At 39.9% G+C, this 12,676-nt stretch overlaps 2 protein-coding genes across 48 annotated transcripts in view; one reads left to right on the top strand and one right to left on the bottom strand.

Moving 5' to 3' along the window:
• Positions 1-12,676, bottom strand: part of LOC144313908 (uncharacterized) — a 77,276-nt gene that overhangs the window by 39,879 nt on the left and 24,721 nt on the right. For 13 of the 35 annotated variants that reach the window (XR_013379621.1, XR_013379666.1, XR_013379639.1 and 10 more), the window contains 2 exons: positions 9,771-9,899; positions 319-362 (listed from right to left, as the gene is read on the bottom strand). Coding sequence is in view for 23 of the 35 variants with exons in the window: in XM_077897516.1 (XP_077753642.1) it covers positions 339-362; positions 9,771-9,899 (153 nt within the window). In the remaining 12 variants the exon portion in view is untranslated. Of the gene's footprint in view, positions 1-318; positions 363-9,770; positions 9,900-11,782; positions 11,959-12,676 lie in introns of all 35 variants that reach the window. The other 22 variants (XM_077897399.1, XM_077897389.1, XM_077897407.1 and 19 more) reach the window with 3 other exon arrangements.
• RGS17 (regulator of G protein signaling 17) overlaps positions 1-12,676 on the top strand; it is a 95,720-nt gene that overhangs the window by 60,481 nt on the left and 22,563 nt on the right. For 8 of the 13 annotated variants that reach the window (XR_013379540.1, XM_077897293.1, XM_077897263.1 and 5 more), the window contains exons 2-3: positions 343-486; positions 4,569-4,668. Coding sequence is in view for 12 of the 13 variants with exons in the window: in XM_077897293.1 (XP_077753419.1) it covers positions 393-486; positions 4,569-4,668 (194 nt within the window). In the remaining variant the exon portion in view is untranslated. Of the gene's footprint in view, positions 1-342; positions 487-4,564; positions 4,669-12,676 lie in introns of those variants that run through there. The other 5 variants (XM_077897325.1, XM_077897286.1, XM_077897282.1 and 2 more) reach the window with 2 other exon arrangements.

Here is a 12,676-nt window from a genome sequence, read left to right as displayed (position 1 = left end):
CGTGCGCGCGAGAGCGAGCAACAGAGCATACAAGCTGGGGGAGTGGCAGGTGGGGGGGGGGTGGCGGTGAAGCAGGCTCCCTGCTTAGCAGGGATGAGGGCTAGATCCCTGGGTCCTGGGATCATGACCTGAGCTGAAGGAGATACTCAACCAACTGAGCCACCCATCACCCCATAAAAAAATTTTTTTTTGAGAATTTTTAATTTGACTGCTAAAATTATTTGTTTTTTTTTTCTTTCTCTTAATTTATCTCCCATCCCAATTAAATTACGTTCCCTTCAGCCTAGGCAATGTATCTTTCTTTTAGTTTTTTCATACCTTTTGTTTTCTCTCTTCTTTCAGCCAGTTGGGTACGAAAGTAGCTGAAATGCGAAAAAGACAGCAGTCACAAAATGAAGGAACACCTGCTGTGTCCCAAGCGCCTGGAAACCAGAGGCCCAACAACACGTGTTGCTTCTGCTGGTGCTGTTGCTGCAGCTGCTCCTGGTATGTGGCACTCTCTGTAGGATAGCACCCCTGAGCTAGCTGGGGGCTGACTACAGTGAATTTGCATGTTCATTCTTGGGATCTCCTTTTCCTCCTTCACAAGTAGGAATTATTGGAGACCATCATTGGAAATAGAATATTTCCCCAGAAACTACATTTAAATTGAGAGTAAGGTAAACAATGAAAACTTATTTGATATCCTGTTTTTCTCTATCCACACATCTTAAAGAGATGGTAAAAATAAGATTATGGTTATATACTTATTTAAACATACACAATATTCTCCAGGGTTCCAGAAGGTACAGGGACATTAAGATAATATCTAGCAGTACTGTACATCGCATTCAATGTCGTGTTTTAGTTATATGCTGTTTCACAGGATATTGATCATTCAGTTACAGAGCCACAAAACTGTGAGTCAGGGTGGCACTCTCAGCCACAGACACCTGAAAAAGGACAGAGAAAGAAGTACCACAGACCCATATCCACAAATCTAAAAGGCCAGGGCTATGATGGGCATAAAGTCAGTCAACTAGTTTCTGAACTTACAGCTGGCAAACATGCTTTCCTTTGTGATTTTATCACTGACACGTTCTGTAACATCATACACAGTTTTAAACTCTGCTATTTGGTTTCCTCATTGGCAAAATGATGAAGTTAGACAAGCTGATTCCCAAGGTCCTGTGTAGTACTAAATGTCCATGATGCAGGCACCTCAGAAAACCTGCTCCAGTTCCAAATTCCCCAAGTGCCTTCCAGTAAGAAAATCAATGACTCACAGTCCTAAGATTTATATGGATGAGATTCTCCAGAGGGATGCAGGACTTAATGAAAATTTTCCGTAGAACCATAAGTTTTGGGATCCTTTAAGATCCAATTCACAGGGACACCTCTGGGCCTCCTGGGCCTGGGTGGCTCAGTGGTTGAGCATCTGCTTTTGGCACAGGCGGTGACCCCGGGGTCCTGGGATCGAGTCCTACATTGAGCTCCCCGCAGGGAGCCTGCTTCTCCCTCTGCCTGTGTCTCTGCTTCTCTCTCTGTGTCTCTCATGAATAAATAAATAAAATGGTTTAAAAAAAAATCCAATTCACAAGTGGATCTTCTGAATTAGTTAGTGGTCTTCTGGATCTCCCTGACTTATGTCAAAACTCTGAAGAAAGGCCCAAAGGCTTGAATCATCTTCTTGTATATGATCTCTACAGTTATTGGTATTATTTGGTGGCATAATATTCTATCACTGTGGCCAAAATAGATGAAACGTGCTACGCTTTAGTGGTAGTGTTGGTGTTGAACAAGCTCTATCCCTTCTAGGAACCTTCATTTCCAAAAAACCATCAGACATTTTAGTAACTTGGAAGGTTTAGTTTTTATAAATATCAAAACTGCTTCCCAGATGATGATTCTTTGTTAAGGAAAGTCATAAGTGACTCCTTTTCTTTCATTTTTAAGCCTTCACTATTTCAGGTGGAGGAAATAGAGTTCTAGAAGAAGGAAATATTTCAATAAAATTGTGAATATTTTTTCCTTTATCACTCCTAAAGAGATCATTTAACTTTGGTCTGAATCCATGAAGTAAAGCGTAATGCCTTAATATGGTGGTTTGGAAGTCAGACTGCCTGACTCATGCTCGCTATCTGTTTGACTTTCAACAGGTTATTTTAATGTCCTCAAATTCCTCATATATCAAATTACAGTCATAAGAATCCCTACTTCATCAGGTTGTTGTACATTAAATGAAATAAAACACAGGCTGAAAACAGTGCCTGACACATTGTATGCATCTAAGAGATAGCTCACTGGGGGCACCTGGGTGACACAGTCAGTTAAGTGTCCTACTCTTGGTTTTGGTTCAGGTCATGATCTCAGGGTCATGAGATTGAGCCCTGCATCAGGCTCTGCACTCAGTATGGAGTCTGCTTGGGATTCTCTCTCCCTCTGTACCTTCCCACCTCTGCCTTCGTGCTCTCTCTCTTTCTTTCGCTCTCATTCTCTCTCTTGCATTAATTAGCTCACTGGATAGAACACTTCATATTGGAGAAAATAAAATCTCCTTAAAGAGGAGCTCGCTTGAAATAATGTATATGTATTTTTTAAAGATCTACTTATGAATATAATATAAAAACTAATCTTCAAAAGGAAAGCTAGTTTATTTTAGATTCTATAAGAGACATCCCAAATATATTGTTACATAGTGTTGGAGATTATGTTTCTATTTCTCATTTGTACTATGGCTATGTTCCAGGAATCAGTATATGATTTTATTTACCTGCCAAAATTTATTTCTGAATTGCTTCAGGATTATAACATCAAAACAGATAAGGAGTATGGAAGTTGTGTTGCGCTATATTCATTTGCTTGTCAAACACCTATTTGGCGACATTTCCTTTTTTTTCCCTCTCCTGCATATATTTAGTGAGACTTGCTTTTATTAATCTTAAAGAACACACTAACAAAACATTCAGTATGAGCTCATGAGCATGAGATTGTCACAGAAAACGGACTATGGATGGAAAACAAAACAGCTTTTGGAAGCTGCATGAACTCTCCACACCTCTGAGTTGATGCCTATTTGAGCTTAAAACATTTGGTGCACTGGATGAGGGCTCTGAGTTCTAGACTTAAGTGTCCTTGTCGAGAACTGTGTTTTTTAGCAATGAGTCATGGGTGCCTGAGTCTAAGCCATAAAGCACACAGTCTATAAATGTATAAACTCTTCCATATATGATAAATCAGAGGTAATTTCTAATGTAAACAACTTGAAAAAAATGAGAATAAAATCGTCTTGAACTATGGATTCTAATTGTGACAGTGTTATCTCATTGCAAATGAGAATCTCCTTAATAAATGCATTTTGAAAATATCATTTTTCTATTTTGGGTTTAAGAAAAAATATTTAAAGCCTTATTAGAGTGGGAAAACAAAAGAAATAAATGTTCTTCAAATTTTCCAGGCTAGGTCAGAGGAGCAGAATAGAAAGAAACACTAAAAAATGTTAAACTTAGGGACCAAAATAAAGTTAGAAATCAAAATAGGAAGTAACTATCATTTGTAAAAAGGAGCAGTTGTCACGTAGCTGATTTCTCCTCCTTTTAAGGAAATAAAATGCTAGGAAAGTAAATTTCTATATCGAGTAATAAATACAAAACCTCACCCTGGCCTTCAATGTTATGGATCTTTTCAACATCATAGTGTTTCCCTCAAATTTGCATTTATCTTTCATAGTTCAGCATCAGCTCCTCTCCCATATTTAAACTTAACTGTGTCGTAATAAAATGACCACTGTGCTTTTGGGGGTGGGGGATGATACAGAGATTAAGTACAAAACTGCTGAATATTTCCACGGTTTCCTTCCAAAGTCTAAAAAGCTGAGACTTAATCTGTAATGACTTGTTAAGCCAATCTGTTCTCTGTTCCTTTCAAGGAAACACTTCTGTCTTCAGATCAGTCTACTTCTCTTTTCTCCCCACAGCCTTACATTTCAAGGGGAGAAAACAAGGGAATGTGGTTTAGAGCATGTTAGTTGTTGTAACATGAATGAATCACGGAGGTCTGAGTTTTGGCCACAATATAAACCCTGTATAAACTTACAAGTCCTTCTATATGTGGGACTATGCTTAGTACTGACCAGAAGGAAAGAGGATTTTGTCAAGACCACTTGTCTAAAAGTTCAAGGCTGCCACTATGAAAACTTAATATTCCTTTTATGTCTGGATTCATACAGAGGTAATTAACCCTCTTCCCTTTTCTTGATGAGAAAGAAGTCTTTGAAAGTTGTGGGCTCTCCACCAAACTGCCATCTCTAGGACAGTAGAGGGCAGTGAGGCCCCTGCCACACAATGCACTGTAGATGGCACACTGTGTGCCATCTCAAAGTAGAAACTGCTGTGGGCTCCTGAAAGCAAAGTGCCTCAAGAAGGAAATGGAAAGTAGAGCCTTCAAAATTTATGTCTATTTCCAAATTGTCCCATGAGCTCTCTCCTAACATCAGAGGTTATGTTAAAATGTTTTTCAAAGAAATCTTTAGGTGCTAATCCATCCCTTTTTTGATTTCTTGTTTTCCTGGTTGTGTCCTATCAAGCAAGACAGATTTCCATGGTCAACCATGAAAAATCAGAACTCAAGAGACATCAGCTCTCATCTCTCCAGAATGGTCCTATTGACTTCTTATGCCGTGTGGTGGAGGTGAGGGGATGACTCCAGGGGGGTCTGGGGCTGGGATCTGCAGCCCTGGGCTCTCTGCTTCTAGTTTCCAAAGGAATGGCTCTGTCTAGCTATTTTACATATTAGACTTAGGTATAAGCTTTTTTTTTTTTTTTTTTAAAGATTATTTGAGAGAGAGGGTAGGGGAAGAGCAGAGGGAGAGGGAGAGACTGTCTTAAGCAGACTCCACATGGAGCCCAACACGGGGCTGGATCTCACGACCCTGAGATCACTACCTGAGCCAAACCCAAAAGTTGGACACTTAACCGACTGCACTACTCAGGCACGCCATGCTTTTGGCTGGAAGAAAAAATGGCCTTGTTAGAAAATGATGTCTGGAAAATGCTGTGTCTGATGTTCCAAATAAGGAAACTGAAGCTTGCCTACCTTCAAGAAGCTCATTAGTGACAGAAGTGAAACTAAAATGCAAGTCTCTTAATATCCAGTCCATTGTTCTGTCCACTTGAAGATGACACTTCCAAACTTTTCATTTCCAGGTTTGATATGAACCATTTCCAAAGCTTCTTAGTTTTCAGATTGAATTAATAGTCTCATACACCACTGTTAACAAGATTTGGCCCACTGCATTGGATATTCTTCATTCTCCTCAGGAGAAGTTGTCCCACCACAACTGAAATTAGCCCTGTGGAAAGCTAAAATTCATTCTCTCCCTTTTAGATACATGACTTCGCAGAATTCCTAGACCATGGGATAGATCTAAGTAAACATTAAACACTTCATAAACATGCTTTTGGCTGCCCCTCCCTCTATTCTTAACAAGTACCCCAGTTTCTGAATTCAAAACAGGGCAAAAATCATGTCCTATTTTATCCTCTGATGCTGTCACATTTTAGCTGTGTGCCATGAAAATAATACATGCTTCAAAAGCCAAAGATTATTTTTCAAAAGAAAAAACAAAATACGCATCTGCTCCATGGTGAGGAAACCATCCCCTGGAAATAAATCTGCTAACACATGCAAGGTGAATCATTTCATCTGAGGCTCCAGTGATAAACACTGTACCTGTCCTACTCAGAGACCTGATTCATCTCACATGGGAGCGTAAGTTATGTGCCTTAGGCTGCCGAAGTACTCCATCATCATAAGTATCACTTACAAACAGTTCTACAGTTTTGAAACTCATCTCACCATGGCATAGGTGAATTTCCTCAAAAGTTTCTGTGACTTGCATAAACCTAAAACTCGCACAATCAAAAGCCATCTACTAAAACAAACCCTAGTTTCCCACACCATATCCACAAAATCAAAAAGTGGACATTAGGACCATGGACCTTCTTTACAATTTATTGAATTTATTGAATGCCTACTATTGCCTGATATAGTTGTACTTCATTGGCTTTCACTATATTTTCCCTGCCTCTACATAGACAGAGAATAAATTCTCAATAAGCCGTTGAATCCAGAGCGGTCACCCTCTAGAAAGCTTGGTATTCAAACTGTCTCTGCCAAGTCTGTGTTATGTATGACCAGAGTGCTATCTATTGGAAACTGCAAGAATTAGAATGCCTTGATCCTTTTCCATTGAAGGCATGCCATTGATACTCTTTTTGACTCTGTGTTTACTGTGAAGGTTTTTGAGTATCACGTGGCAGTGTTTAGATCAATGGAAAGATGTATGTGTATAAAACAGAATAATGTATGAAAATGTTATGCCCAGTCTCATTTAGAAAAATAGAAAGAGTGAGCCAGAGAAGGGCTGGAAAAAGAAAATTAAATTAATTCAAGTCAGAAGGAGGCAAGGGGCAGCTTAGAAGGAAAGGTAGCTCACAGCCAGCTGGTTTGGTGAGAAACCATGAAAGTGTCCTGCTGGCTGCTGGGGATACCGAGGGTATGATTCCCCTGAGTGGAGAGTCAGAAAGAGAGTCTGGTATGAGGAACCTGGTAAGGAATCACAAAGCTATAAGAGGATATGGAGAAGAAGAAAAGGGGAAAGTCAGATGCCCTAAGCCTCACAGAATGTGGAAGAGGAATGCCAGCCCCCACCTTGCCCTGAGGGGATTGTGGGAGGAGCTGCCTGAGAGAGGCACTGCCAACAGAGAGCTGGGTGCCAGGTAGGGCCAGAGCAGGAACATGGGCTACAGAAGGCTGAGAACACAGAATCATGTTTGACGTGGAATGGGAGTTCCAAAGAAATGAGGAGTATCCTCACAGTGGGAGAGAGAGGAGCCTCGCTCTAGCAAAGAAGCCCAGAGGCTGATACAAAATATACTGTAGGTATAGTGGTTGGAAGTACACTCTAGAACAGGGCCCTGCACAGGCATGTGAATTGGCCCAGGTGCCCCAGTTGACTTGAAGTCACTTCTGGGTCAGGATCACGAGCAGCTCTCTAATCTGCTGACTCACTGTATGTGGTAATGTGGTGAGGGCCACCTGGGTCTGGATGGGCCAGGATGTGGCAGATGTTTAAGATGACCTTGGCATTGGGCTGGTGCTGTTCATACCCATCGCCATGCCTCCCTCTGCCCTGAACAAAGCTGAACACATGAAGGGCCAGTTTGACTGCCCACCTCACCCTACTGGTTTTCATACTAGTGATTCTCCTGTTTAACATCTGTTTTTGTTTTTTGGGGTTAATACCTTTAAAATTTACTATGTGGATTTAATAGTTGAATTCATAAAAGTTCATAGTGGTCAATTGGTACTGAACATTTCTGTAAACATATACTAAAGTTACTTTAAAGTAAAATAAATTGACATAACATATTATTTGGCACATAGTAGATGTTTAATACTAAGGCGTTAAATGAATGACTGAATTTGGATTTTCTATTTGAGTCTGCTTTATAAAATATGAAAATTTGTGTCACAAAAAAACATTTTAAAAAATAACAAGCAGGGATCCCTGGGTGGCGCAGCGGTTTGGCACCTGCCTTTGGCCCAGGGCGCGATCCTGGAGACCCGGGATCGAATCCCACGTCGGGCTCCCTACATGGAGCCTGCTTCTCCCTCTGCCTGTGTCTCTGCCTCTCTGTCTCTCTCTGTGTGACTATCATGAATAAATAAATAAAATCTTAAAAAAAAAAATAACAAGCATATCTCTGAGGCCTTTGTATAATTATGTGGCAAGTGATGCTGATTAGGCAGCACCAGATTTCTTATGCATCATCTTCCTTCATTCTCCTTCGGACTCCTGCATGTGTGTATGTTAGCACTGATAGTAGTAGGATACTGGTAGCACTAGTTGTAATTAGTAGTAGAGAGGGGCAGGGGTTCTGGGAAAGAGCACTAAAATCTCTTTACTATTACTAGGATATAAAGTCAAAATAGAACAAAATAGAAGGTTGAAGAGATAGGTAGTTGACAAGCAATAAATACCTTTAGTGCCCTATTAAGGAGTCAGGACTTCATACTGTTTTGGATAGAAGTGACTGAAAAGTATTAAGCAAAGAAGGAGACAAAGTCCATTGTCTGTTTTAAGTATATCCTTCTGGAGGCAGTGGAAAGTATGTGAGAGGACAAGACAAAAAACAAGAGGAGTATCAGGAGATTTTCTAACAGCTTTTGTGAGAGACGTTGGGGTCCCAAATAAAAAGATGATAAAAGGAATGGAGAGGTGATCAATTCAAGAGACATTGGCTCTGCTACCAACAGTTTGCACTAGAGAAAGGGGAGGGGAGTATAACTCTACATTGCTTGCCCCCGTGGCTGGGCTGATGGCTGGGCTGGTGGCCCCATCACATGGGAGGACGCTGGAGTTGGAGGGTTGTATAGGGCAGGACAGGTGGTGAGCTGGACTTGCTCTGCTTAAGGCACCCAGGAGTTAGCTGTGGAATGATGATGTGAGCTAAGGATGGACACCTCAGGAAATTCCAACCTTGAAAGAGAAAGCAGTGGAAGTGCTGCATACATGGAATGCCGAGAAGGGACAATCTGAGGGTAACACAAAAGAAGGCAATGACTGATGGTGCCAGTACCTAGTACACCAGGGAGGCCTAGCATGATGAGAATCATAGAATGTCTTGTCACCTGCCCAGCTGGAAGCTTCTCAGTTGAGCTCTGTGAGAATCAAGCTTCTCTTCAAAGTGCACAAAGAGGGGGCACCTGAGTAGCACAGTGGGTTGGGCATCTGACTCTTGGTTTCAGCTCAGGTTGTGGTCTCAGGGTCATGAGATCAAGCCCCACATCAGGCTCCATGCTCAGTGCAGAGTCTGCTTGGGATTCCCTCTCCCTCTGCCCCTCCCATCAAAGTAAATAAATAAATCTTTTTTAAAAAAAGTGCACAAGGAGGTAGAATTTAGAGAGAGAACTGCTGACGGAGGAAACCATGAGTGCACCCCTCTTCAAAGGCTGTGAGGTACGCTGATCTCAGGTGGAGGTTCAATCTGAGGAAAGCAGGAACTCCCTTCTTGACTTAAAGCAAAATTATTCACTTTCTAAAACATTAAATTCAGCTCTTTCATATCCAGGTCAAATTCATTAACTCTCTGGATAATATTTAAGAACTTCCCCTCTAGCCTCCCCAAGTCAATAATAAAACCAAGCATATGACATTTTTGCTACCCCTACCCAATCTACAAAATGTTGTAGTAGTTACATCTGATTGAAATAAGTATTAATTCTTTATTCCCCCCCCCTCATTAAAACTTTATTATTTCTTTTAGGCCTGGCTCAGTTTTTTCATGGTCTAGGCACAACAGACCAATATATTAAAATAAGCCTATTTTAGGACTTCACTTGGGAATTACCTGTTCCTTGTCAGATACAACAATAAAATCCACTTCTTCTATATATGAAGTTTAGTATATAAGTCTGCTTAATTGGGTTGTAGAAATATTGTAATTTCCAAGGCTATAAATTTTGTATCTTTGTATCAGATGTCAATATACTATGTATCAGTGTTCATCTGGGACTGTGGGTTCCTAAGTAGAAAGCAAATTTCTGCCCTTGCTAATTTTTCTATAAAGCAACATAGATTATTTAAAAATACAGGACCATTTTAATCAACTAATTCCATAAATAATAGAATAATGATTCCACGTGTTTTATTCTAAACAGATGTCATTTTGCCCCATTTAAAGACTATACAAATTTTAACACATCTTCCTCATCTGAAGCCTACTTACAAGAGGTAGCACAGGGAAGGGAAGAAACAGCAATGCTGGAACAAGGCCTGAATGTGTCCTTGTTCTATGACATACAACTGTGAAACGTTTGGCCAGTGACTTCATCTTTCTGAGCTTCAGTTTCCTCATCTGTAAGGTGTAATTAATAACATACATAAGTCAGTGAGTGTAGGTTTCAGTATGGTCTAGGGGTCTCCTAAATAATCCTTTATTTATTTTTTTAAGATTTTACTTATTCGGGATCCCTGGTTTGGCGCCTGTCTTTGGCCCAGGGCGCGATCCTGGAGACCCGGGATTGAATCCCACGTCGGGCTCCCGGTGCATGGAGCCTGCTTCTCCCTCTGCCTGTGTCTCTGCCTCTCTCTCTCTCTCTGTGACTATCATAAAAAAAAAAAAAAAAAAAAAGATTTTACTTATTCATTCATGAGAGAGAGAGAGAGAGAGAGAGGCAGGCAGAGACATAGGCAGAGGGAGAAGCAGATTCCTCACAGGAAGCCTGATGGGGGACTCAATCTCAGGACCCCGGGATCACACCCTGAGCCAAAGGCAGATGCTCAACTGCTAAGCCACCCAGGTGCTCCTGAGTCATTTTTACTGATAGGTATTACTTCTGCCCTGTCCCTATCCCCCCACAAGTCTCAAGCTGAGAAGAAATTACTAGATTTTGTAGGGTTTGACCACTGTGTGCTTAGCGTGTTCTAGTCACATGTTATCAGTGAAGGTAACAGAGCCTGTTCCTGCATTCTCTATCCCTGGCCCTTTCTCCCCAGCCGTTACATTCACCAGGACAGGTACAACTCAGCATTCCTAGAGCATGTGACACACAGCCATAGGATTCCCAGAGGGCTATATGTTCCTTGTATCCTGGGCCTGAATTTCCCCACAGATCAGGATTATTGCTTTCAGTCATCTTTGTTCTCAAGGAAGCTTCCTCCTTCATCCCATACATATTCACACACATAGTAACTAGAACAAAGCAGGCAAGGAATGCATGGAGGGATGGAGACGTGACTCTGCCAGCTGTCAGATGCTTTTCTGAGTATCAACCGCTAGAATTCTCTTTCACTCTGCTTTGGATGACAGGCACACAAGTTACCTAAAACCAGGCACTAAACTCCAACTTAACTGATGCATTTAAAGACTTAGACTACTACATGCCATTTTAAACACAGTGTCTACTAACCAAATAGAAGTCCATTTGGCCTTTTCACATCCAAGATATTTGCTTTCCCACAAAAGCATCAACTAACTTAATTATGGCTTACAGGAAAAATTACAGTGGGTTAAAAGATTAGAGCTTAAAATAGGATTTCAATCAACCTGAGAACTGAAATAGATTCTGATGATGGGCATGTATTATATAAAGTACATCTAAATATTCAGTCCTGTACTTCTTTAATTTTAAGGGGTGGGGGGAAGAAACCTTGTTCGTTAAAAAATAAAAAAAAATAAAATAAATAAAAAATAAAAAAAAATAAAAAATAATTTTAAAAAATAAAAAAATAAAAAAGAAACCTTGTTTGTGCCAAATAAAAAACTTCGGTTATTTAACTAAAAATAAGCTTTACATAATGGATCCAGATTTTAACTATGTAATAACTTGTCAGCAGTTGGCATCCTAAATAAAATTGATGTGTCAATGAACCTAAAATACATGATGTGGAGTTTGAAATAAAAATGCAATACTAATGGAAAAAGGGAATTTTTGAAACCCATCTTTTTAAACACAAGCATGTATAGAGGGATTATTAGCAAAGAGAGAAAGGATGAATAAAGAAATTTGTCTTCAGCTTCCATGCATCAAAAAAAGACATAATTACTTACATATAACCCAAACTGGAATGAAAATCGTTTGGAAATCTATTCTCACAATGGCTCTTTTCAAGAATTGCCAATAAAAATTTCTTGTCTGTTGCTAGATAGAAACCTTGCCAAATTAATTTATCTTAAGAACATGTGACTTAAGTTCCATACTACCCCAGCAAGAGACAATAGAGTTTCAATCAACTTACTGGAAAGAGTAACAATAGGGGCACCTGGGTGGCTCAATGGTTGAGCATCAGCCTTTGGCTTAAGTCCTGATCCCAGGGTCCTGGGAGCCCTGCATTGGGCTCCCCGCAGAGAGCCTGCTTCTCCCTCTGCCTATGTCTCTGCCTCCATCTCTGTGTCTCTCATGAATAAATAAAATCTTAAAAAAAAAAAAGGAAAGGGTAAAGGGTAAATATAATGTTAATAGGATTATGCCTGCCTTTTTTTTTTTTTTTTTTTTTTAAGTATTCTGAATTAAATGACTCGGGGCTGGGGGCTATCCAGAACATTTTCTAAATACTAAAAGGAAAAATTGGTGCAGTTATGTGCACCTCCTGAGATTAAACATATCCCCTTCGAGTTTGATTATTTTACTCACAGAAAAACTGAATGACTCTCCTCCAGTTCCTTAGAAAGATATAATTATCAAAACTCCACATGTAGAAGAATATTTTTCCAAATAAGGGTAATTACTCCCAGAAACTTTTTCAGTTTTTTTATTCAAATTTGATTAAAAATTATATTTATAAAGGCAACACAGCCATCTAGTGGACATATTTTTAACAGCAGATTATTTTATTTTGGAGAAGTTTATTAAATAAAAACTTAAGCCAAATAAAATACTTGTTTTATGACACGATTCTGTTTCACATATGATTATTATACGTGGTTACAAAAGGAAGAATATTTACGAGGCAGTGTTTTTACTTTTTTGGGACAAGTATTGTATAACATTTCCAGATACAAATTTCTAGCTACCATTTCCATCCCCACATACCCCATTCAAAACCAAGCTGTTTCATCAAAACGTATACATAAAACTGATGAGGCTGAAGTCAGAGGTTTCACTATGGCTGATTCATATATGTGAGAAATTG

Source organism: Canis aureus, chromosome 1 (assembly GCF_053574225.1).
Source record: "Canis aureus isolate CA01 chromosome 1, VMU_Caureus_v.1.0, whole genome shotgun sequence".
NCBI lineage: Eukaryota > Metazoa > Chordata > Mammalia > Carnivora > Canidae > Canis > Canis aureus.
Note: the sequence above shows the minus strand (reverse complement) of the source record. Positions and strands in the feature narration are given on the sequence as shown.